This window comes from Protopterus annectens, chromosome 2.part1 (genome assembly GCF_019279795.1).
Source record: "Protopterus annectens isolate FY-2018-M chromosome 2.part1, PAN1.0, whole genome shotgun sequence".
In the NCBI taxonomy this organism is placed as follows: domain Eukaryota; kingdom Metazoa; phylum Chordata; order Ceratodontiformes; family Protopteridae; genus Protopterus; species Protopterus annectens.
This window is the reverse complement of record NC_056729.1, coordinates 747,787,007-747,810,927: the sequence shown is the minus strand read 5'-3', so window position 1 is coordinate 747,810,927 and position 23,921 is coordinate 747,787,007. Positions and strand designations below refer to the sequence as shown.

Below are 23,921 nucleotides of genomic sequence, written 5' to 3'. Positions count from 1 at the left end.
TATTTGACCACAGGTAGCCTCTACCTTCTTTGACTTGCAAACTCAATGTGAGGTAACAGGGAGAGGGGGATTGTGGGTAAGAGTTAGCTCGAGAGTTTGAAGCTGACGTGAGCTTGGAAAATGGCCGGCTCGGTTCCGAGGTCGGAACCGATACCCATGCGTAATGACTGAACGAGGATCAACAATACAGATGGAATGTTATGATAAGACGTAACTTCTTTTTCTAGATTGTGTTACTTTTATGTCAGATGTCTCAGATTTGTAATATTGTGAGGAGGAACTGGAAAATTGTGATAGAGGATGACAAGATAAGACGAATTGTTGGGACAGTTCCATCTTTTAAGAATAAAGAATCTGAAATGTATGATGTGAGAGTGTTCAATCTCGCCTTTGTTCTTACACATGGGTTCGGAGCCGATCCTCGGCTCTGTGCCGGCCGACTGCAAGCTCTGCATCGAGAAGAAGCTCGAGGACATGTAATACCCACAATTCCCCTCTGCCATTACCTCAGATCTAGTTTGCCGCTGCTGCAGTACGCATCGCTGGAGACTAGCTCGAGACTGTTCAGATAAGATTTTTTATCTATTCTGTACTAAATTTCAGAAAGTTTCTTTAAATTCTAGTTACTTTAAGTAAGAGTAGGTGTGTCAGTGTCAGAATTCTCTATACTTAGAATAAGTTAACTTGTTAACTTTCGAGTTAGATTTTTCGGGGCCTACCCCTTCTTGGACTTGTGACTAAAACATTTGTAGTCTTGCCTTTTGGCAGTTATAACTGAATTAGACTTCGGATTCGACTTCTTTGACTAAAAACTTGTGGTAGTCTTGTTTTTAGCTTTATCAAAACAGACTTTTTTTCCCGGATTTTAAATTTATACTGGATTGGACTTTTTACTGGACTGGACTGTCTTTTCATTGTTAATATGTCTGAAAAGATGAAATCTGGTTTTAAACGTTGTCAGTGTGGCCAAAAAATGTCGGTCACAGACAACCACAGTTCCTGTGTCTACTGTCTTGGCCCTCTCCACTTACAAGAGGACTGCTCTATTTGTCACTCTTTTAGTGGGAGGGTCATGACAGATAGGCGCAGGAAACTGATGGATAGAGGATTGCTGAAACCCTCTTTCCAGGAGGCTTTGGATGCTTCAGACCAGGCATCCAAGTCTTCGAAGGGGTCGAAGGCGTCGGAGCCAAAGACATCGGCTCCGAGCTCTTCGAGTCTAGTTGGATCACCGGTTCCACAGACTTCGGGGCCGAGTGTTCAACTGTTGGCAGTTTCCGAGCCTCGAGTCTTGGAACCGGTGACGGAGCTCCCTCCACCGACTCTATTGAGGTCGGCTCCGTCTTCGATCCCTTCGACTCGTTCTTCTAGAGCCCTTTCCGACACCGACGTGGACTGTGTGGTGCAGAAACTTATGGAGCATACGGCCCTGTCCAAGCTTATTTCGGTCTCCTCTCAGTTGATGTCGAGACTTGAAGGCCTGCCACTATCTCCATCTGTTCCTCCTCCGAGACCTGTTCAGTCTTCGGAGCCGGAAGAAGCCGACCTGATGATTGTGGAGCCCTCGGTGCCAGAACCGTCTTTTTCTCGGTCGGCACCGTTTACCTCGACTCCATCCGATCCGTACCGAGTCTCGGGCCCAAGATCTGTCCTTGGTTCCGGGACCGAGAGTCGGACCGATGTTTCGTTCCGACTCTCCTCTCGGGCCTCGCACGGATCGATTCGGTTCTGTCCTCGGGTCGGTGCCTTCGGCTCCTGTTTCGGGATTCTTCCCATTTCTTCGAACCGGGAGATACCTCGACTCGGGACCCGGGGCCTTCGACCTCATGAGGAAGGTGTTGTCTACTCAGACAACCACATCAGCAGGTACAGCTTCTCCTCCCCGCAAAGGACCGTTATCCTCCTCTGCACCCACGGCCACGCCCAAGCGTCTGGCACCAGTGTCTCAGCCACCCCTGGAGGGTGCCCCTCTTCCTCGGAGGCTTCTTCGGATGCTCCCACGAAGAAGTTCCTAGGAAAAGACTGTGTAAGAGGAGACACTTGGATTCTCCACAAGAATCCTTGACATCTGATACTGACTTAGATGAGTCAGAAGGGTCCCCTAAGTCACCTTCAGAGGATGTCTCTTTGCTGACATCTTGGAGATCCTTAAACAGAGAGGTGACTGGCAAGCCCTCCCCTTCTGAGGATGAGTCAGTTTTGCTGAAGGCATTTGGTGCCCGTCCTTCCTCCTCCTGGGTCACTCCGCCTTTGATGAGTTAATGGAATTAATTGCTCGAAGGGTGGGAGACTCCTGACACGGTGGAACCTGTCCCTAGGAAGCCAAATAAGTACATCACGGCACCACAGGACAAAGCTTACCTTACCAAAGGAGTTCCGGTAGACGCCATGGTGGTGGCAGCGCCACGAAAAAGGAGATGTCGGAGTCTTCCTCATCTGTCCATCCGCCTAACAAAGATTCTAGGACCATGGACAGATACGGAAGCGCATTTTCAGTTCAGCGGCTTTCTATGCGTTCCCTGAACTATTTGACCCATTTTACACGCTTACAGAGGGATCTAGTCAAAGAGTTGGGAGATACCCTCCAGGGTGCTACAGATGCCGCTGTCTCAGAGAAAGTTACAGCGCATCTCAACACCCTTACGTCCATTGTGAACTCGTCCATGAGGCTGATATCCTATGCAGCCGAAGGATCGAGTAGGGCAGCGGCTTCAGCGATTGCTCTTCGTAGGCAATCCTGGATGCGCTTATGTTCGTTTGCGGAAGCCTTCAAGTCTTCCTTTAACGCCCCATTTGATGGAGCCACACTTTTTGGCCCTAAAGTAAAGGAGACCCTTACCCGGTGTGAACAGGAGGGAAAGACTCTGTCTGCTGTCGGAGTCCGTTTTTCCACCCCTTCCAGACCGTACCCCAAAGGGCAACGTGGTGGGAAAATGTGGTTTCGTAAACCCCAAGGGTCTTTTCCAAACACACAGGGTGATGCCCCCTCTAGAGGCAGAGGTGGAAGACGCCGCCCTGGCGGCAGAGGGGGTCCGCAAAACCAAGGTGACAGGGATAACCTCCCTGGCAAACCTTTTCAGCACTCCTGAGAGGAGGCCCGACTGTCCTGCTCTGGAGGCAGTCGGGGTCGCTAGCTTTATACCCTCAGGCCTGGCAAAACCTTTCTTCAGACAATTGGGTAAAAAGCATTGTTACCAGAGGTTACAAAATCCCGTTTCTATCCACCCCCATTCCAAAGAAAACTCCCAGATGTACCACCCCATCTGCGAGACCCAGCAGCTACAGAAATTTCAAAGCTGCTAAGAAAAAGAGTCATCCAACCAGTCCCAGCGGACCAAATAGGATTCGAACTTACTCAAGGTTCTTTTTAGTTCCAAAGAAAACAGGGGACTGGAGGCCAATTCTGGACCTAAGTCATCTCAACACCTTTGTCAAGAAGGAAAAGTTCCGAATGGTCACGCTTCAATCGATCCTTCCATTCTTACGGAAGGACGACTGGATGTGCTCAATAGATATGAAGGACGATACTACCACATCAAAATGGCCAGGGCGTCCAGAGATCACTTGCGCTTCTGGCTGGGAGCCAGTCACTATCAGTTTCGAGCCCTGCCCTTTGGTCTGACCACAGCCCCGAGGGTCTTCACCAAATGCATGGCAGTGGTAGCGTCTCATCTGAGGCCTAGGATTCCAGGTGTTTCCGTATCTGGACGACTGGCTCCTGTCTGCCACCACCAGGCCAACTGATACATGCCAGGGATTACTCCCTACAACTTTGCACACACCTTGGCATTTCAGTAAATTTCGAAATCTTTGCTACAGCCATCACAGCATATCTTATTCATAGGAGCGAATTAGATACTGTCAGTTAGTTCTAAAACTTCCGACAGAAAGAATAGTAGCACTTCAATTCAACATTTCCTTCTGCTGTCGTCCAGGAAATCCCCAGCAAAATTGTTCTGAAAGTTCTGGGTCTCATGGCAGCTTCTCTCATAGCAATACCATTGGGAAGACTGCACATGAGAGTGCTACAATGGCTTCTATTTGCACAATGGTCATTCCAACAACTTCCACTGACTCATGAAATATTGATAACGAAAACATGCAAATCACACCTAAGGTGGTGGTTACAGACTTGCAACCTATCCAGCGGAAGACCATTTGTGCTACCCACACCGTCAGCAACGATAACCACGGACGCTTCCCTGATAGGGTGGGGGGGCATCTTTCAGGGACAGACAGTCCAAGGCGAATGGACCAATCTGGAGTACAATCTGCACATCAATGTTCTGGAGTTGAGGGCAGTGTTTTTGGCGTTGCAACACTTTGCTCCCCTTCTTCCTCCAGGGACCATTGCAGTTCAGACAGACAACATGTCCGTAGTCTGGTACATAAACAAGCAAGGGGGAACCAGGTCCTACCAACTATGCAGAGAGGCCATGAGAATTTGGCAATGGGCAGAGTCCACCGGTCGCTTTCTGATCGCAACGCACATCCCGGGGTCATCCAACGTCATAGCCGACAGGTTGAGCAGGGCAATACTATTGCCTCACGAGTGGTCCCTCAAACAGTCAGTTGCGGAAAAGATTTTTCGCAAATGGGGCCAGCCTACCTGCGATCTGTTTGCGTCTCCAATGAACGCCAAATGCAGGAGCTACTTTGCCCTATTACCCCCTTCAGGGGATGTCCCAAGGGACGCGCTGGTGCACGATTGGCCCCCGGGTCTCCTATATGCTTTTCCTCCATTTCCCCTGATTGCAAAGTTTCTGCAGAAAGCAAACAACCTTCAGAGGACTATAATTCTCATTGCTCCGTTCTGGCCTCGTCAAATTTGGTTCCCTTTCTCTTGCGTCACCGCATTCGGGACCTTGGATGCTGGACCCAGAGCCAGATCTACTGACTCACTCGTCAGGAGTTCCTCACCCATCCCTGGAATCTCTCCATCTAGCAGCTTGGCTGCTCCGCTTCCCATTTTAGCCAGGTCAATTCCCCTTACATCGGTTCAAGATATTTTGGTAGCTTCTCATAAAGTTTCCACTACAAAGACTTATACTAGTAAATGGAAACGTTTTGTCTTCTGGGCGGAGTCACATCAGTTGGACCCTGTTACAGCTCCGTTAAATAAGGTCTTAGAATTTCTAACCGAATTATTTCAGGAAGGAGCTTCTCCGGCTACCTTAAGAGTACAGTTGGCTGCCATTTCTAGCTATCATATAGAAGAAAGTGGTGCACCTATTATGGCCCACAGACTCTGTAAAGCCTTTTTAAAAGGTTCCTTTCATATCAGACCACCAGTCAGAAGCCCGACATCACCGTGGAATTTAAATTTGTTGCTCTCTAAATTGATGCTACCACCCTTTGAACCAGCTTCAAGTTGCACTTTGAAATTTTGTCATGGAAAACATTATTTCTAGTGGCTATTACATCGGCTAGACGGGTGTCTGAGCTGCAGGCCCTTTCGGTCAAACATCCCTATTTAATTTTTCATTCTGACAGAGTATCCCTACGCACTAATCCATCCTTTCTTCCCAAAGTTTGTTCTACTAGTAATATTAATCAGTCCATTGAATTACCCACCTTCTTTAAAGACCACTCTAATAAATTAGAGTATATGTTGCACAAACTGGACGTCCATAGACAACTCAGATTTTATTTAGATAGAACAAAAGATCACAGGAAATCTGATCAGCTATTTATAGCTTTTGCTGACAGCAGAAAGGGTCTTGCAGTTACGAAACGAACTCTTTCTAAGTGGCTAACTGATTGTATCATTTATGTTTATGAAAATTCTGATCAAACATTATCAGCAAAACCCAGAGGACATTCTACCAGATCAATTTCTACATCTTTGGCTCATGCAGCTCGTTTACCTTTAGACATCATTTGTGCGGATGCTACTTGGGCTAAACCACATACATTTATCTCTCATTACAAAGTGGACAGGGTTTCTAGGGATAGGGCAACCTTTGGTTCCACTGTGCTCAAGAACGTTCTCCCTTGAGTTCCTCAGGATCATGGAGCTAGGGACGCTACCCATGTGTAAGAACAAAGGCAAGATTGAACACTCTCACATAAAGAAGTTATGTCCTTACCATAACGTTCCATGTGGAGTGTTCATCTCGCCATGGTTATTACACTCCCACCCTTCCCACCCTTAGGAAGAACGTTCGATTTGGTGCCTGGTCTGGAGTATTCTCCTTCTGCTGTTGCAGTGTTGGTGTTGCTATCATACCCTTGGTATGTTTGTATAGATGTAATTATGTATATAGTTTGGCATGTATGCGTGATTGTTGTCTGGTTTGCTTGCAAACTAGATCTGAGGTAATGGCAGAGGGGAATTGTGGGTATTACATGTCCTCGAGCTTCTTCTCGATGCAGAGCTTGCAGTCGGCCGGCACGGAGCCGAGGATCGGCTCCGAACCCATATGTAATAACCAAGGCGAGATGAACACTCCACATGGAACGTTATGGTAAGGACATAACTTCTTTTTATGTTATGATCGGACATCAACCAAAAAGGTCACCTCACAGAGGGATAGGTACTTTTAGCTGTAGGAACTGCTCAGTTTGCACTTGTGTTGAAAATTAGAATACTTTTCTACATCCATACGCTGACTATTTGGTATATCTTGCTAGATGCAGGAAATGCCCAGCATTTTACGTTAGGAAGACCAGCCACTCTCTCAGAGAAAGAATACATGAACATGTCAGTGAGATCCGTAGGGATGTAACTACAAATGCACTAGCTAAGCATATTAGCAGTACTGGTATGATTATTTTTTCTTTTTCTTTCGGGTCATACATTTTAATGAGCTTAAAGAGGCAAGTAGAAATGCATTGGATCATTACCTTGTAGTCTGATAAAGGCCATGGTCTTGATGAGTGTGCTTCTGTAAAGCCTCATTTGGGTTCTAGGAGTTTGTATAGGTAATTTCTGATAAGCTATACAGCTTAACTGCATGTTTAAATTAGTTCTGTGTAGCAGTTACATAATGGTCTGAAGTATCTGTTTGTAGATGTGAAAGCGCTTACCTTGTTTTATATGCATTTTTCTTTCTTTTTATAGGGTGTTTTTAATTTGAATTAAATATTTTTAATCTGCACAGTGAGGTCGTGTTCCAGTCTGCTGCTTTTGCTGTTTATTGTTAACTGCATTTAAGTGTAAGCCATACCTCTCAAGGTCTCTTCTCAAGAATCAAACACAAAGGTGAATGTAATTAGAAGAAAAGCCTAAAATCTGGGGCACATTTTAAATATCAATGCAAATAACGTTATCAGTGGACAAGAAGATTTGTATTTGTATATATATATATATATATATATATACATATATATATATATATATATATACATATATATATATATATATATATATATATATATATATATATATATATATATATTTTCTGAAGATTAAAAAATATGTAACTATAAAATGTTTTGTGTTATGTAGATGTTGTCATATTCAATGTTTTGTCACAAAAAGCTCAAATTTTATGAAGAGCAAAACATTTGGAGGTAAAAATCTTAGAGCATTCCTGAATATTATTAGGCTGAGTATGGTATCGGAATATTTATTAATCATTATTTTTTAAACTTTTTAAATGTGTATTTCTGTATAATGGTATCCCACAATCCCATTTTAAGTAGGTGGAGTTATGCTACTAAGTATGCAGATTTTGTGCTACTTAGCTGTTCAGACTTTTGGCCAGATGTGCCTACTTCTTTAAAAGCCTTTTGTCCAGACTTTCAGTGCTTGCAGATTGAAGAGGTATGAGAGAGGGGCATCTTAAATTGGAAGTGGAGCATCCCAAATACGTGTGCGTGTGTGTGTGTGTGTGTGTTTTTTTTTCTGTTAATCATTTTTGTTTGTGTTATGTTACTTTCATTTTGATTCTCACTTTTTATTTGCAGTATACAGAAGAGTGCAGAAGTGGAACTTATCCTCCTAGTGGCCCAACGTAAGTAAAGATATCTTACTTCTGTGTCATAACTGTGCAGTTCATCTCTTTCTCCTTTTAGTGCTTTAGAAAAAAACAATCCTATGTCATCCTGAAGAACAAATAAGTGCCTTAACAGCAAGATTTAAAATAGCAGTTAAGTAAATTTACTCCAGTGCAGAATAAAAAAATAACCGTATCCATTAAAATAAACATCAAACTTTTATATTTTCACTTCCATTTTGAAATACTCAGTGGATGAGCCACCATATTTATTCATTTGTTAACATAGTAAGTTGGATGGCTTGAAGGAGACCCTCTAGCAATGACCAGATCAACAACAAAGTGTAAACAAACTAGAATTAAAAATTTATATTTGTATCGTATTTGGGTATACACTGTGCAAAAATAAAATGTAATTTGCTGACTGTTAGGCTAATAGTGCAAACATAGCATTAAGTAATTGACGATCAAAGAGATTGATGTGCAAAATGTTGAAAGCTGAATCTCAGAATAGGGTTTATTTGAAGAATATTCTTAAAATGAGTACTTGCAAAGGGAAGTATTTTCTTATCTAGGATTTTAGGTCTGTTGTGATCTCCTTCAGGAGTAAGACCAGAAAAATCTCCTAGGCATTTACCCATAATCCTCTTGGCCACAGGACCCCATCGGTAAATCTCTTCACATCTGTAAAATGTTGCAAAACTAACAAGAATGGCTCAAGGTTAGTTGCCATATATCCAGAATTCATAGTGTTTCTTGCAACCATTTGGTCCTTCTTGGTAGGTATATCCATGCATTGTGTGTGCGTGTATGTATCTGTGTGCAGACAATCAGGTTCATTTGTTTCACTTTAGTTTCTTAAAACTTTGCCATTGTACAGTTTTCACTCCTCATCACCATTCAGATGCTGTTTTTCTCTGATTGCTGTTTTGTTTGTCTTCCAAGCAATATATTGGCTTAGAAGTACTAAATAAGTTACAGCAGTTGTTGCTGTGTGTGGAAGTTTTGTTGCTATTAATGGTTCCATGTTTTGGTGCAGTCTTGCTGTCCATTAGTGCCATTGACAAGTAAGCCTCTGAAGAGTCTAGAAAGTTAAAACCATGCATATATGGGGTGAAAATGCCCCATGGGATGACCCATTAAAAGTGTTTGAAGTGGATCTGGAATTCCATTTTGTGGCTCACTGTTAAGTCTGTGCCACATTCAAGCCATTGACCTCAAAGACAGCAGGAATTGTTTGGAAATGAAAATTTTGAAAGTTTATTTCTGCCCTCAGCCAGTCAAGGAGTCCCCATCCACCATTGTTCCTGTTTTCAGGCCCCCTAAATGGCCATTTCTGGTGGATTGGCACTAGCCTGCTCCCTCAAGGCAACTAAAATGGAGGTCTCTACCCCTTTCAGGACTTACTGTGTTGAAAGAGACTTTAGTTCCTAGCCCTATACCTAAGCTTTTCTTGTGATGGACCTGAACAGAGCTCAGAACTCCTTGGACACACTCTTCAAGTCAGTCAAGTCCAGGCATTCTGTTTCAGTCAAGTTGGGGCTATTCCACTTGTGCTGACATTGGGGTGACTCGAGCTCCTTTACTTCTATACTGTTCCTGCTCCTCCTTTTTCCTCACTAGGTTATATTCATATCCCAGTTCCCATTCTTCTGAGAGTCAACCCCTTGATGTTCAGAGTCAACACTGATGTATACTTTGAGATTAATAGTAGTATCAAGTTCAAACCCACTGCTTTCGTCCCTTGAGTGTCAGCAATGGTGTCGGCTCTTAGTATTTTGGTCTCAAGCTCCTCACTGCCAGGGAACATCTACATCAAGGGTCAAGCTTTTGGGGGTGAAATTGGTCCTGAACTCTCTCTGGGATAGTCCATCACCAGGCTCGACCTTCAGGTAGTTGGCATTGATAACCTTACTGTGTTAGTGTTGCTGCTCAGACACTGAAGCAGAAACCAGCCTGGCCTTTGACCACTCGATGTTGTGCCTGTTGGCTTGACAGGATATGTAGTTGGTGCAGAGACTCTGACGATGCATGCTACTTTGCTTGAGCCCTCTTCACTATAGATTTTTATCTTCTTATCTTTAGGATCATGTGCCAGTATTGGCTGCCACCTACTTCCCCTGCAAAAGCATCAGTCCGTAATTAACAGACTAACTCCATTTATTTGCCCCATTTGGGCCTAGGGCATCTTCCTGGGCTTCTGAATCTATCTTACCAGCAAGCCAGAGGAAGGACAAGTGCAAGAGAAGGCACTTAGACTCATTTCCAGATGTCTCACTCCTAACTTTGAGAAGGATAATGAGTCATTCTCACCAACACCTCAGATGACCCCAGATCTGGAGAAGTCTAGAAATTATTCTGATGAATGTGGGACAGGCCATAGTGCCTTTTAATCGGAGCTTATAATGGAGGAGGCTTTCCAGCCACCCAGCCCTTCTTCCTGGGTGGTTCTGACACCTGATAGGATGATTCTGTTTGTGATATACTCATCAGGAAGAACATAGATGTAGTGGATCCTGTACCAAAGAGGCTGGGTAGGTTCCTTAGGACTCCTAAAGGCTGGGAAGCTCTCACTTATAGACATGAGGTTGATTCCATTGTGGTTGCTTCAACACTTAAGAAGGCTTTTACACCACAAGGTCCAACTGCCTGTCCCCTTCTCAAGGAGTCATAGGTAATTGATTGTCTGGGGAAGTTAGTTCAATAGTCCTCCATCTTCTCCTTGAGTACAATAAAGTACACAGGCTCAGGTTCAAGAGAAACTTGTCAAAGGGAGCATCGAAGGCTCTGAAAGGATTGCTAGATGGGAGCTGAAAAAAGAGATATTATCCAAGGTTTCTGCTTTATCGCGCAGTTTGAATTTAAACATGCCTCTTAACATGAGTGCACTGGATAATTCAGCTAGGGCAGCAGGCATCAGCACAGCTATGAAATGCCATGCTTGGATCCACCTAACAGAAGTGGCTGAGGATACAGAAGACAGTTTCATGAATGCCTCTTTGCTAACCTGGACAAACGAGCAAGAGTGCAAGACCCTCTTTTCTGTTCTACTTACCTCCACAGCTCACCTTTTTTAGCACATCTCAGAACCTGTGTCAGATGTGGTTCAGGCACAACCAGCTGCAACAAGGCTGTAAATGTTTTTGTAGCAGTCTTAGAGGTTACTGTATCATTCAAAAAGGCTGCCACCCCAGAGATGGGCAACTCTGGCAGAATGGTCAGGGATACCAAAGGTCCCTTGGTAAGCAGTTGTCGGGCTGCTCCTTGGTGATTTCCCTGGTTGCTCCTCTCTGGAGGCAGTTGTGTTCCCTTGCGTGTCAGTTGTAGGCAGTTTTACCCAGAAGGTATTCATTTTATTTTGTTTAGTTTGTTAAACATGGTAATGGGCAGCTCTTGAGAGGACCAACTTCAGTCATAGCCTGGAAGTTACAATAGGAATCAAGAGAAAGTAGGCTTATATTTATATAAAAAGATAAACAGGCAGGATTGTCATAAAGGATGTAGAGGTTCTAAAGTAAAGAAGCACGCATCAAAAATATAAAAATTTGCACAATATATACATTTGTACAAATATATAACAGTATCCACAGTCACAGAACATGAAAAAGGTATCTATGTCCATATATGCAGCTGAAGAAGTAGCCATTCAAGATGCATTAACCTTTGTAAATGTATGGGTGGCTATATCTTGAGGTGAGAGAGAATTTTTTGATGAAATAGCATAAGAGAGAAATATAAGTAGAAAAATATCATTCAAAGGGGTAATATACTTCATGTATAATGAGGGGTGGGTACATTCTAGAGGAAAAGTGAATGTAAAGAATGAGAAGTACTAGGTAGATTTAAGTCATAGGTGGGTGTTTGAAGTAGGCACAGGTACCTTTCTTTTTCAGGTGGTCCAACATTTTTGTAAATTTTAAATTTTGTCTCTGTATAGATCTACATTTCACTTGGCAGAGTTCCTATAAAGTAGGTCCAAGGACTGATGGTGGATGTTCAGTAGATGAAATGGAGCTTGCAAGCCTGGTCAGTTCAGAATCACTGCTGGCTTAGGAGTGAAGGTGATACAGAGTAACTTTTTACAACCTATCTTTGGCTTAGTGGAGGAATACTGACACTGTAGAATGGTTTGTGGACAGGGCAGAGTAGAACTAGATCTGCCCACTACTTTCTAGGAACCCATTTATATTACTGGAGAGCAATACAACAGTGTTCTTTCTTTTCTTGAGCAGAGGATGAATTAGTAGATTTTGTGGTAAAAGATCTGGTGGTCTTTGTGATTTTTTTTTTGTGGAGGAATAGTTTAATAATCAAATATTATAATTAAATTTATAAAATGTTTGTTTTTGTATGTTGCATTTGTTTCCCCTCTGATATAAAGACTTGAGAGATGTTGCGGCATAAGGCAGGGTATACATTTGATTGTTGTTTTTTTGTAGGGGAGAGGTAGTATGTTTACCTTATTTGGAGTCCTGAAAAATATGACCTTTTTCTTTTTAGCTTTCATGATGAGTTGCTTTTTAAGCAACCAGGGATATAGATTATGGAGAATGTGTTGCAGTTCATGTTCTATTACTTTATGGTTCTGAGTACATTTGTGGAATACAGAGTCATATGCCTATAAAATCAGGTTGGACAATTTGGGGTCCAAGAGCAGAGAACTGATGAATATGCTTAAGAGAATAGAACAAAACACAAACACTTTGGAAACTAAAGTTGGAGAGAATATAGTCATTTGGCTCCTTTTGTTCGATTCTATTTTACTTTAGAATAGAGGACAAGATCGAGTATTGGGAAACACTTTGTGGATGTGATAAATTGTTGCCATTGTATTTAACTGCAGAAGTTCAATTTGTGAGGTAGTCTAGAAGGTTCTAATGTGTAAAGACAGAAACCATCATCTGCAAAGGAGTTAAGGAGTAAGTTGAGGCTGACTTGACAGTCTTTGGTGAGATGTACAAACGGGGTTACCTGTAAGGTGTCCTTTTGTTAGTATTGTTAAGTATTGTGTCTTTAAAAAGAAATGAGCCTTTCTTGTATACTTCTGTGTTTTGAGCCCATGGTGATGTGATGATGTGGTGTTATAATAGCAAAGGAGACTAGCAAGTTGGTTGTATACAGTTTTTTCAAGCAACTTTACTTTAATGAGATGGTAGAGAGATGGACAGAAAATCTGATGTATTAGATGGCCTAGCAGTAGGGGAGTACCATATTTTTTTCAAATAACTGGAAATATTTGTTGTGTGAGAGAACATTTAAATATGTGTCATGTATGATGTGATATCAGTCTCACATTGTTTAAGAAACCAGGAAGAGACCATCATTGCCAGGAGATCATTGATCTGGTAGGGATGAGTTAGAATCTCTGTGTTATTTATGAGATCTTTTTGAAATAAAAAAGGGACTGGTGGAATAGATTAGGCAAGGTATTTTTCTTAGTCTGAAGGGGCAAGGGAGAATTCTTCAGCAAAGCCAATATAGTTAAAGGTAAGCAGTTGTGACTTGGTGACCTGTTAATTGATTTACTAATATTTAGAAATTTCTGGTTTCTAAGGATGTTGAAGTTTGCTTATGCCATAGGTAAATTGTTTCAGTGTGTTGCATTTTTGGCCTCATGCAGTATTGTGTCTCACAGTCAAGACTATCAAAAGCATAATCAAATGATTATATGTATTTGTTAATGCAGCAGATCCATGAAAACATTACATATACAAAGAAACTTTTGGACTGCCTGGAAAAATAAGCAACTGAAGAAGTGTGAAAATATAAAGAACAAAACCCAGAGTTTTTTGAAAGTTATAAAGCAGAAACATGGACAAAGGAAAGCGAGATCTGATTTGGTGCAGTATTTAAAGAAAGTAGAAAGCCAAACTAATCGATACAAAACAAGCAGCTCCAAAGATATTTGAAGAGAAATACTGGCAAAGGCACTCTGATATAGAAAATTTCACAATGCAAAAATAAGAACACAAATGAGGGATGTAGAACAAAAGATAAGTAAGGTAGAAGTTAAACAAATAGAAACTGAAGTAATGGCATACCGGCAAAGTGAAGGAATTTAGTGCAGAAAGTCCAGTACAAGTAATGTCACAGCATGATGGAACAAGGAGTGCCCAAATTAAGGATAAACAGGTAGAGGGGTGACATCTGAAGAAGTAATATGGACATGGGAGTGAAGGAGAGATTTGATATGGTGCAATATTTATGCAAATGAGAAAGCAAAACTAATCGTACAAAAAGAAGCACCAAAGATATTTAAACAGAAGTACAGGCAAAGGCATCTGGATATGGAATATGGAGTGTGTCACAATACAAAAAGCAAGAAAACAAAGGGGAGGTAGAAAAGAGGATGTGCTCTGTTAGAAAAAAATGATCCAAGGGAAGATTTGCTTGATTTTAATAGAGATAGATAGACCTGTTGAGCCTAATGAAATAGGTTACAGAAAATAAATAAGACCCAAAATATTAGAAGTTTGATAAAACAGATGAATACAGTAATGAGGGCTATTAACAGAAATGTGCTTGATATTTATTTATTTATTTGACATTTGTTTACTGGGATGGTCTGACTGGGTCTACAGAACCCATTTTTAGTAGTGGCCCGAGGAGAAAAGCTCCACATACAGTACAGTACAGTATAATACAATACAAATTACATTAGAAATACTACACAAAAATAAGTTGAAAGAACAAACTGTGTTACAAGATGTTGGAATATATTACTACACATCTAGACAATTCTATAAAGTTAAAACATTATAGATGATAATAGTCACTCTCGCCATACATGATGTAGATAGTTTCCAAAAAATAGTACATAGGTAGTGCAATGTGTACCATTGACTGTTATAGTACATGAAAAATAGAATGTTGGTTTCAGTTAGGACAATAGTAGCCAGAAAGTTGGTGATTCAGATGGACAGTGAGAGAGTTAAGAAGAATAGAAGCAATACAGCCTGAGCAGTAGCTTAATGATATGGTATAGAAACGGAGAAGAAGTTGGATCTTGTAGACTGTGAGGGATTGAAATGTGACAGAAGAGGAGGATGAGGCTAGTGTGGAAGAAGAGGAAGTGCTGAGCATCAGGCAGGCTTTATGCAGGAGCAGAGCCATGTATTTTTGAGAAAAAAGAGGCTTTGAAATGGGTTAGGCCAGGTATAGGCCTGGTAGCTAGAGGTAGTGAATTCCAGAGTAATAGAGTATGAACACAGAGAGTGACCTGGTTTTCTTGTGGGTTTTGAAATGGCTAAGAGATTTTTGTCTTCTGACTGTAGGGATTGATTTGGTGTGTAAGGTCTGACTAGATTGGCTAGTGCAGGGCAGGCAGTAGGCTTGAAAATAAGGTTGTGCAAGGTGAATAGCTGAAGAAAGGCAAGTTGGATGGGGAATTCAAGCCAGTTTAATTGTAGGAGTGGTTTACAGTGGTGTGTGAGGTATTTGGAGTTTGTGGCAAACTTTGAAACTTTGTTGTAGCACTGTTCCATCTTGCTTAGGGTAGGTGTTTGTAAGTTAGTTAGGATAGGGGCACCATAAAGAAGGGAGGGAAGTAAAAATGTTTTTGTAAGGGTAGTTTTGGTTGCTGGAGTAAAGAAATGTTTGTTTCTATACAAGAGTTCCAGGTTTTGATCAGTTTTCTTTATATTTTGCTGTATATGGGGGTCAAATAAAAGTTTGTCAATGATAATGCCTAGAAGTTTGGTTTCCTGCACTATTTCAAGTGTCAGTGTTGTCAGATGCAATGATGTTGAAATAATCCGTGACAGTGGAGGTGTTTTGGGGATGAAAGAGTACTAGTTTTGTCGTCTTTGGATTAAGAAAGAGTTGGGCATTTCTTAGCCAGGATTCGACTGCAGTATAGAACTGTTGAGTTTTTGAAAGTAGTTCTGGTAGTGATTGAGCAGTACAGATTATGGTGGAATCGTCTGCATATTGAATGAGGGTCCGAGGGTGAGAGGCAGTGTGAAGGTTGTTTGTGAAAATGTTAAAGTAGGGGTCCTAGGATTGCGCCTTGAGGGACTCGAGTAGGGTTGTGGAGAAAGAGTGAGAGTTTTATTATATAATGTATATACGCAACATATAGATATAACAGAAGTAAATAGGCTATATCACTGTGCAGCTAAATCTAATAATGGCTAAAGTCTTGCCACAAAAACAGAAATAAGGGAAATGAGGGGAAGAAATAAAATGCCATCATGGAAGCATCGAACAGAGAAAACTATAATACAATTAAGACTGAAAGCATCAGTGTTAGAATACAGAAGAGGGAACAGATCAATAAAAATTCTTAGAAAAACAGATGTGGTAAAAGCAATGCACAGTATCAGAACAGACCAGGATGTATTGTACACTATTGCAAATAAATTAATGATGTAAACACAGGCAGAAAACCTTAGAAGATATGCAGATAAATATAAAGGAAAAGACAAAAAATAATCAATTCCTTGATGACTCAAAAATATTTATAGAGAACTAGAAAACAAAGCAGGAGTAGTAGAAACGCCACCAAAAAATAGAAGCAGCAGACATATTTTGGACAAATGTTTATGAAGGATAGGAAATTTTAAAAGAAACAGAAGTTCAAATGTACAGGATATGGGGAGGAAGTAAGGGCCAGAGAAATTTAAACAAAATTTAAGAAAAGCTCCTAATTGGAGGGATAGTATTAATGAAGCAATTTGACTATGTTTGCAAAATGTATGAGCTTCTAATTAATGAAGAGACCTATGAAAGGGCACAATAAATTAGATTAACAGGGCATATATGAAAATAGACATGATGTTGCTCGATGTCCTATATCAAGGCTAATTGAAACCTGATGAATTTGAGTACCTTGGGGTGGAGACACCAATCATCCTAATAATTTTTGAGATCCTCAAGATGCATAAAAATCCAAGGGACCCCCCCCCCTTTTTTTTAGACCAATTGTGGCAGCAAAGGGCTCTAAGACAGAATCAATAGCAGCCTTTGTGGATCATCACTGTAAGGCAGCGCTCAAGTCCTTTACTTATATCTTGAAAGACTCCTGGCATTGCCTAGATTTGAGAACAGAACCTAGTGACAAGAACTTTGTGTTTTGTCACAATTGATGTAATTAATCTCCTTTCTGGTATACCCCATGAGGTAGGCTTGGATTATTTCACTCGAAGCTTGAGACGGAGTGGGTTGTTGGACCAAACCAGGATTAACTTACTGGCAGACCTGGTTGAAATGGTGCTCATCAACAATTTTCTATGTTTTGAGGGTGAATACTTCAGGCAAAAAACAGGTGTAGTTGTGGGCGCAAAGTGTGCCCCGATTTTTGCCAACCTTGTTTTAGCTGAATGGGAGAAAAGGGAGGTATGCACCTCAGTTTACATGAGCAAAATGTTATCTTATCATAGATTTTTGGAAGATATCCTTATTCTTTGGACAGGGGGTTCTGAATAGCTGTTAGAATTTATAAATTATTTGAATAAGACTGATTTCTTTTTAAGATTTACATACAAGACCAACAGCAAAATTATTGATTTCTTAGATTTTTTTTTGAGCAAAAACGGTTTAAGTGGAGAACTCTCTTCCAACATTTTTAGGAAAATAGCTTATACAAACACACTCCTAGAGTATCATATTTCCCATCCTTTTCATCAAAGACAGAGTCTCATTAAAGGCCAAATGGTTAGACTCTCCAGGTTGGTCAGTAATGATGATGAATTTTTGCATGAGATGTATATTTTGATTAGAAGGTTCAAAGAAAGGGGCTTATCCCATTAAGCTTCTGACAGTTAAAAAAAAATAAATAAATAAAAAAAAAAAATTATAAAAAATCCTTCTATGAGATTTAGCCCCATTTTAAGAGGTGGGATGAGTACTATAATGATGGTGAATGTAGAAACACCTAAGAATGATGTTATGGTCTTGCAGTACAATCATTTAGCACCAGATTTGGCAAAAAGTTTATGTAGGATATGGGACAGCGTGCTTGACTCTGAACTGAAAAACAAATTATGTGCAAAACCTAAAGTTGTATGCAGCAGGGGCAGAAATATCAAGGAAATACTTGAACGTGACAAAAAGTTTAAAAAGATGTACATGTGGGGCATGCAGTAGTTATAGGTTTATTAATGATAGTTCTTATGCGACTAATGAAACATACAACAGGACACTGCCGAGTCCTGGACGCTGCAACTGCAGTACAAAAAGAGTTGTATATATTGCTACATGTGTGTCATGCCCTGCGTTCTACATAAGCAAGACATCAGGAAGTTACATGACAGAATTCTGGAACATAATAGGGATATAAGAAAAAGGAGAGAGACCAGTGCTTTATACATGCACACTAGAGAATGCAATGAGGATAAAAAAATTTACATTTTTTGTGATTGTCAAAACAAAAGTAGGAATGAGAGGGAGTGACCTGGAATTCGGACTTTTAAACAAAAAGTTAGAATGGCAACTTAGATTAAATGCCAAAGAAAAGCCAGGCATTAATGACAATACATCTCTGTTGTGTGTTCTAAAAAGGAGAGCAAAAGATGTTTGAATTTTTTTATGTGAAGTTTATACGTGATGGATATTGTTTTATCTGGTTTAACGTTTTTTTTGGTATCTACCTTTTGTAAAGATTTGTTTAATTTTACCATTTTTGCAACAGCCTTAAAGTTGCATTCCAGATATCTTATTTTTAACTTTTAACTTTTTTAACATTTTTACTATTTATTTATTGGAGAGATTATTCTTCATATTAACATAATTTGACATGGCAGGAAATGATGTAATAATTTACTTTAAGATCTGGTGTTATTTAAATAGAGCTTGAAGATGTTTTTCTGACTCTGATGATGCCTTAATATTTTATCAGGCGAAAGCACTTAGTCCGTGAATTAAGTATGTTAATTTATTTTATGCTTTAATAGTGTGGAAACATTAAAGTGAGTGGCTTTACTTTACCATGGGCAGTGGTTTTCTTATTTTTCCGTTATTTGTGTTTTAAGTTGTCTGTGTGGTGGTTTGGAGCAGCTGTATTTCCATATTTTGGAGAAATATTTATGAAGACCCTGTAACAAAGATGCTAAAAGGATAGAAATTTTTAAAGAAACAAGTTCCAAATGTACAGGTTATGGGGAGGAAGTAAGGGCCAGAGAAATGTAAACAAAATTATGAAAAGCTCCTAATTGGCAAACCCCAGGCCAAGATGCAGTACCGAATGTTTGGTTAAAAGTATTAACATCTTTACACAAAGATCTAACCCTGAGTAAGAATTACTTATGTGCATATGCCAAACTGATGCCAGCCTGGTTAAGACAAGAAAAATGATACTCCTCCTTAAGAGTGAACCTGTAAGCACTCCTAAAAACTATGGATGCAGACAGATTTTTATAGTCAGAAGAAAGCTCAGTCATGGCAGTAGAACAAAGGGGTAACAAAGTCATATGAAACGAAGGATCATTTGTAGCTAAATAAAGCTATAATAGAGAATTGTAAAAAGAGGATGAATCTAAGTAAGGCATGGATAGATAGAAAAAAAGCATTTGACAGCTTCCCGCATTCATGGATAAAGGAATGCTTACAGATGTATAAGATGCATCCCACTTTGGTCACTTACATGACAGGGACCAAGAAACTATAGTAAACCACTTTGTAATTAAGATTGACAGATGGGAAATAATTTATCCTAGGGATAAAAATTCAAAGGGGGATATTCCAAGGTGATTCACTGTCACTGCTGCTGTGTTTTTTTTTTTTTATCAATTTGCGACAGGAATGTGATGTAAAGGAACTTAAGCAGGAAGAATTGTGTAAATATTTGGTTATTGATGAAGGATCAGCAAAAAACGTGAACAAATGTGATTAAAACTCAGTAAGGAATACTTCAGAAGAGTAAAACTAATATTGAAAACAGATGTGCCCTGTAGGAATAAGGTCTAGCATATAAACTAATTTGCTCTTCCTGTTCAAACTTACAGTTTTGGTGTGATTGACTGGACCCAAACGTTATTGGATCAGTTGGAGAGAAAAACAAGAAAAATGTTTCATGCTTATCAAATGATGTATGAAAATCAGTGTATACCAAGATTTATATATTCCACGCTCTGAGGGAGGTATGGGTCTCATTGAAATTGATTACATGTGTAGATCTGCAATTGTGGGACTGCGTACACATCTGCCAACCGCATCAGATCCAAATATGGTAAAAGGTTTTTTAAAATATGAAGAGAGGAATTCTAAGATGAGCTCTCTGCTTAGTTTAGCAGAAGCATTACGATGTCAAGTGAAAATAAAATCAAACCAAAAGTAGTCAAAAATCAGACAGCAACTGAATGTGCCAAAAAAAATAAGGAAAAAGATTTGATGAGAAGGAAAAAATGTGGAATATATATATATATATATATATATATATATATATATATAAGTATATATTGGCAAATGTACAGATCTGCTGGAATAGCTATATATATATATATATATATATATATATATATATATATATAAAATGGTTAAGGAGAGGTGAGTTGAAACCAAAGGATGAAAAAGCCCAGGATAGTGGACTTGTTTACAAAGTCCATTGAACATGTAGGAGAAGCAGACACATTTTAAGTTCTTTAAAAACAAATTGGAAACAGTCCCACACCTTGTTGCTGGGTTTGATATATTCATGACTGAGGGCCTGATCACTGAAAGGCACAGTAATATAGCAAGACTGTTGCATTTGTGGAATAACTACAACGTAGATGTAGCTGAGAAGCATTGGAAACATGAACCACAAAAAATCGATAATGATGAAGTGTATATCACATGGGATCACCCATTACCAACATTTCAAAAAAAAAAATATAGAGATGCAAGGAAACCGGATGTAGTAGTTCATGAAAAAAAAATACAAAAGTAGCATTGGTCATTGAAATTTCTTCACCTAGCAATTAGTGTGTCATGTACAGAGAGAGACGGTCATAAAATATATTCAGATTTTCAGGCAGTAATGAGAGCAATGCAGAAGTAAGATACTCAGACAGTTCCAATAGTATCAGGAGCAGAGGGTGTAACAAAGAATCTACATTTGTATATAGTATGCTACCAGTGCATTCATCTCCATATGAATTGCATGAGGAGTAATTTCTTGGCACTTAGCCAAAACTGTCCTTTGCAGCATGAGCAAAGATTAAATCAATATTAATTTCATGAACTTTAATTATATCCTGACTTAGAAATGGGGTCCTTTCCTGCCATGCTATAAGAAACCAAAAAGATTTGGAGAAAATAAATTGAGAGAAGGCCAGTTTGCTTCTGGGGTTTTTTTTTTTTTTTCTTCAGGCGGACAATGTCAAGGTGTTTAGTATCTGGTGTCATCCATGATAGCTATGTCACTTTTGTGTACTTCTTCTGTGAGTGGGTAGAATTGATTTTGAATGCTGAGAGGATGGTAGTTAGAAAGGATGCGCCCTCACTGACAATGATGCTATGAAGCGATGGCCAATTTATATATTTACTGGTATTTCATGCATTTTCTTTGATAGCAGTATTGTTTAGAAAAGGGAAAAGGATGTGGGTAGCGTTGTCTTTAATGACTGTATAGAAGGGTATGACCCAATGGACACTTATTTTAGGAGGATGGATACTACGGATTGTGTCTGTGATGGTTAGTTGGTGGTTAGTGATTAGATTAGTGATAACTATATTTGGCTGTGTTGGTTCTCTACTTCAGTGACCTACATTGAGGTGAGAAAGGAAACTGCAGGTCTATTGTTCCATAGGAAGATGATATTTAGATTTCCAAGGACAGGGAAGTATTTATTTCCATAACTGTGATTTGATAGAACTTGCACGGGGTTAATGAAAACTAATTGAGAGCGAGTGACACTGAGCAGGTATGAACACTGAGAATTGTTTAAACATTGACAGTTGATGACTGAAAGGGTAGAATAAAGGAAACAAACTCTGCAGAGATTCCACCAAAGTCCCAAATAACATGGAACATTTTAACAGGTGCCATGCTCTCAATCCTACGTTAGCACCAGGGTAGGAAGCAATAATGTAGCGGGTGCAGTTATGGTACTCTTCATAGAGAGAGAACACACTAAAATCCCAAATAGCATTAAACCTTTAATGAGTGCCACTTTCTCAGTCCAGTGTTAGCACTGAAATAAGGAGCGGGAGAGTAGGAAATGCCATGGCAGTGTTCTTCACAGAGAGAAAAATGTGCAAAGTCCCAAATGGCATAGAACCTTTAATAGGTGCTTCTTTTTAGGTCCTGCTTTAGCATTAGCATGAGGAGCAGCTTTCTTCACAGAGGGAAGGTAATACACAAAAGCCCCAAATGTCATGAAACTTTTAACAAGTGCCATTATTAAGTCCTGATTTAGTACCAGGGTAATTAACGCTAATCTAGGAGATGCTGTTTGGTTTTTCTACACTTGTTGAAAAAAACAAACAAACAAAAAAAAAAGATAAAGCTAAGAGATCCCAGTAGACCAGTAAGGGCTAGGCTTTTACTCCACATTTTTTGCTTTCCAAAAATCTCAGCCAGTGTCAAATGTAGTGACTTCTTTTGCAGTATTTCACCATGGGAGGACATGTCAGATATGCACCTGTGTAAAAATAACCCCATTTCCTACATCACTGCCCCATCCCATTCCTCCTTATTCTAAAGTTTCTGGAGAAACACAAATTGCGCAAGACCAGAGTTATTCTGAAAGCTCCATTTTTTAGGCTGTGGCCTCTTTTTTTTTTTTATCTGAGGCCATCCAAAAGACTTCTGACTCATTTCTCCTGCAAGACCTATTTCTCCCTGTCCAGACCTTTTATTCTCTTTGCCTGATTGTTTAGTTTTCTCATCTCTATTGATGGACAGGGTGATCCAAATGCTTATGTCTGCTCACATACCCAATAAGAGGAAAACTTACAAGAGTAAATGGATTTTGTTTTTCCATTTGTTCCTTGGCTCATAGTTTAGTTCATTTTTTACAGCTCTGGTTCCTTCTATCCAGGAATACTTGACCCTGGCTTGCACTACTCTTCTGTCAAAGTCCATATCTTACCCATTTCAAACCTTCATCAAGGAGATAACAAGTCTAAAACGTTTGTCAAAGGTACCTTTCTTCTCCATCAGCAAATCATGTAGACATTGTTTGTCCGTAGGTTTGTAATAAACCTTGTGCTAGAATTAGCATACCCGTGAATTACCACATAGGTGGCAGTACACTTAACACCGAAAGTGTGATAAGGGACTTGGGGACACAGGTGGACAGTGGTCTCGCCTTCAATAACCACATTGCCACAACAGTCGGGAAAATCCTATGTGGCACACCTCATCACTAAGGGCTTTTCATCCAGAAAAAAGGAGGTCATTGTCCCACTGTTACTCATCCCTCATTAGACCCATTTATAGAATACAACACCCCATTTGGTATGTACCTCTCAAGATATCTGCAACAATTAGAAAGGCCGCAGAAATACCTCACTAAAAGAATCACAGGCCTAAAGCAGATGCCCTATGCTGACTGCCTTAAACTCCAGCTATATTCTGTTGCATATCGTCTGCTCCGAGGCGATCTCTGCTTAACATACAAGGCCATGTCAAACCCAGAGCTGTTGGACATGCTACCCTTAAAGAAATCCCAATCCCTCAGAGCCACATGTTCCAGGGATCTAAACCTTGTCATCACAATAAACAAAACATGCTGGAGGGATAGGTTCCTGACCCAAAGACTCCCCAGACTCTGGAATAGATTGCCCATACATGTCAAGCAGCGTGCCTGTTTGGCCCTCTTCAAAAGGAACCTTGATGATTGGATGGGAGAAAGGAAATTCACCCCGGGGATCATGTCAGCTAGACAGGGGTCCAGGGAAGTAAATAGTGTGGGAAGAAATAGCCAGGGAATTGTTATGGCTAGGCTTGTATAGGCCCTAGGGCCGATAGCCTAGTACCAACCTGTGAAACTATAAAATCTGTCTCAATCCCCATTTCATATAGCTGCTACTGCCAAATTGAAATTTGTTTCATGGAGA

At 40.1% G+C, this 23,921-nt stretch overlaps 1 protein-coding gene across 2 annotated transcripts in view; it reads left to right on the top strand.

The window, feature by feature from the left end:
- The window catches only part of ASAH1 (N-acylsphingosine amidohydrolase 1), a 977,824-nt gene that overhangs the window by 119,820 nt on the left and 834,083 nt on the right, over positions 1-23,921 (top strand). For both annotated transcript variants that reach the window (XM_044062468.1, XM_044062469.1), the window contains exon 2: positions 7,912-7,958. In XM_044062468.1, coding sequence (XP_043918403.1) covers positions 7,912-7,958 — 47 coding nt within the window. The remainder of the gene's footprint in view (positions 1-7,911; positions 7,959-23,921) is intronic.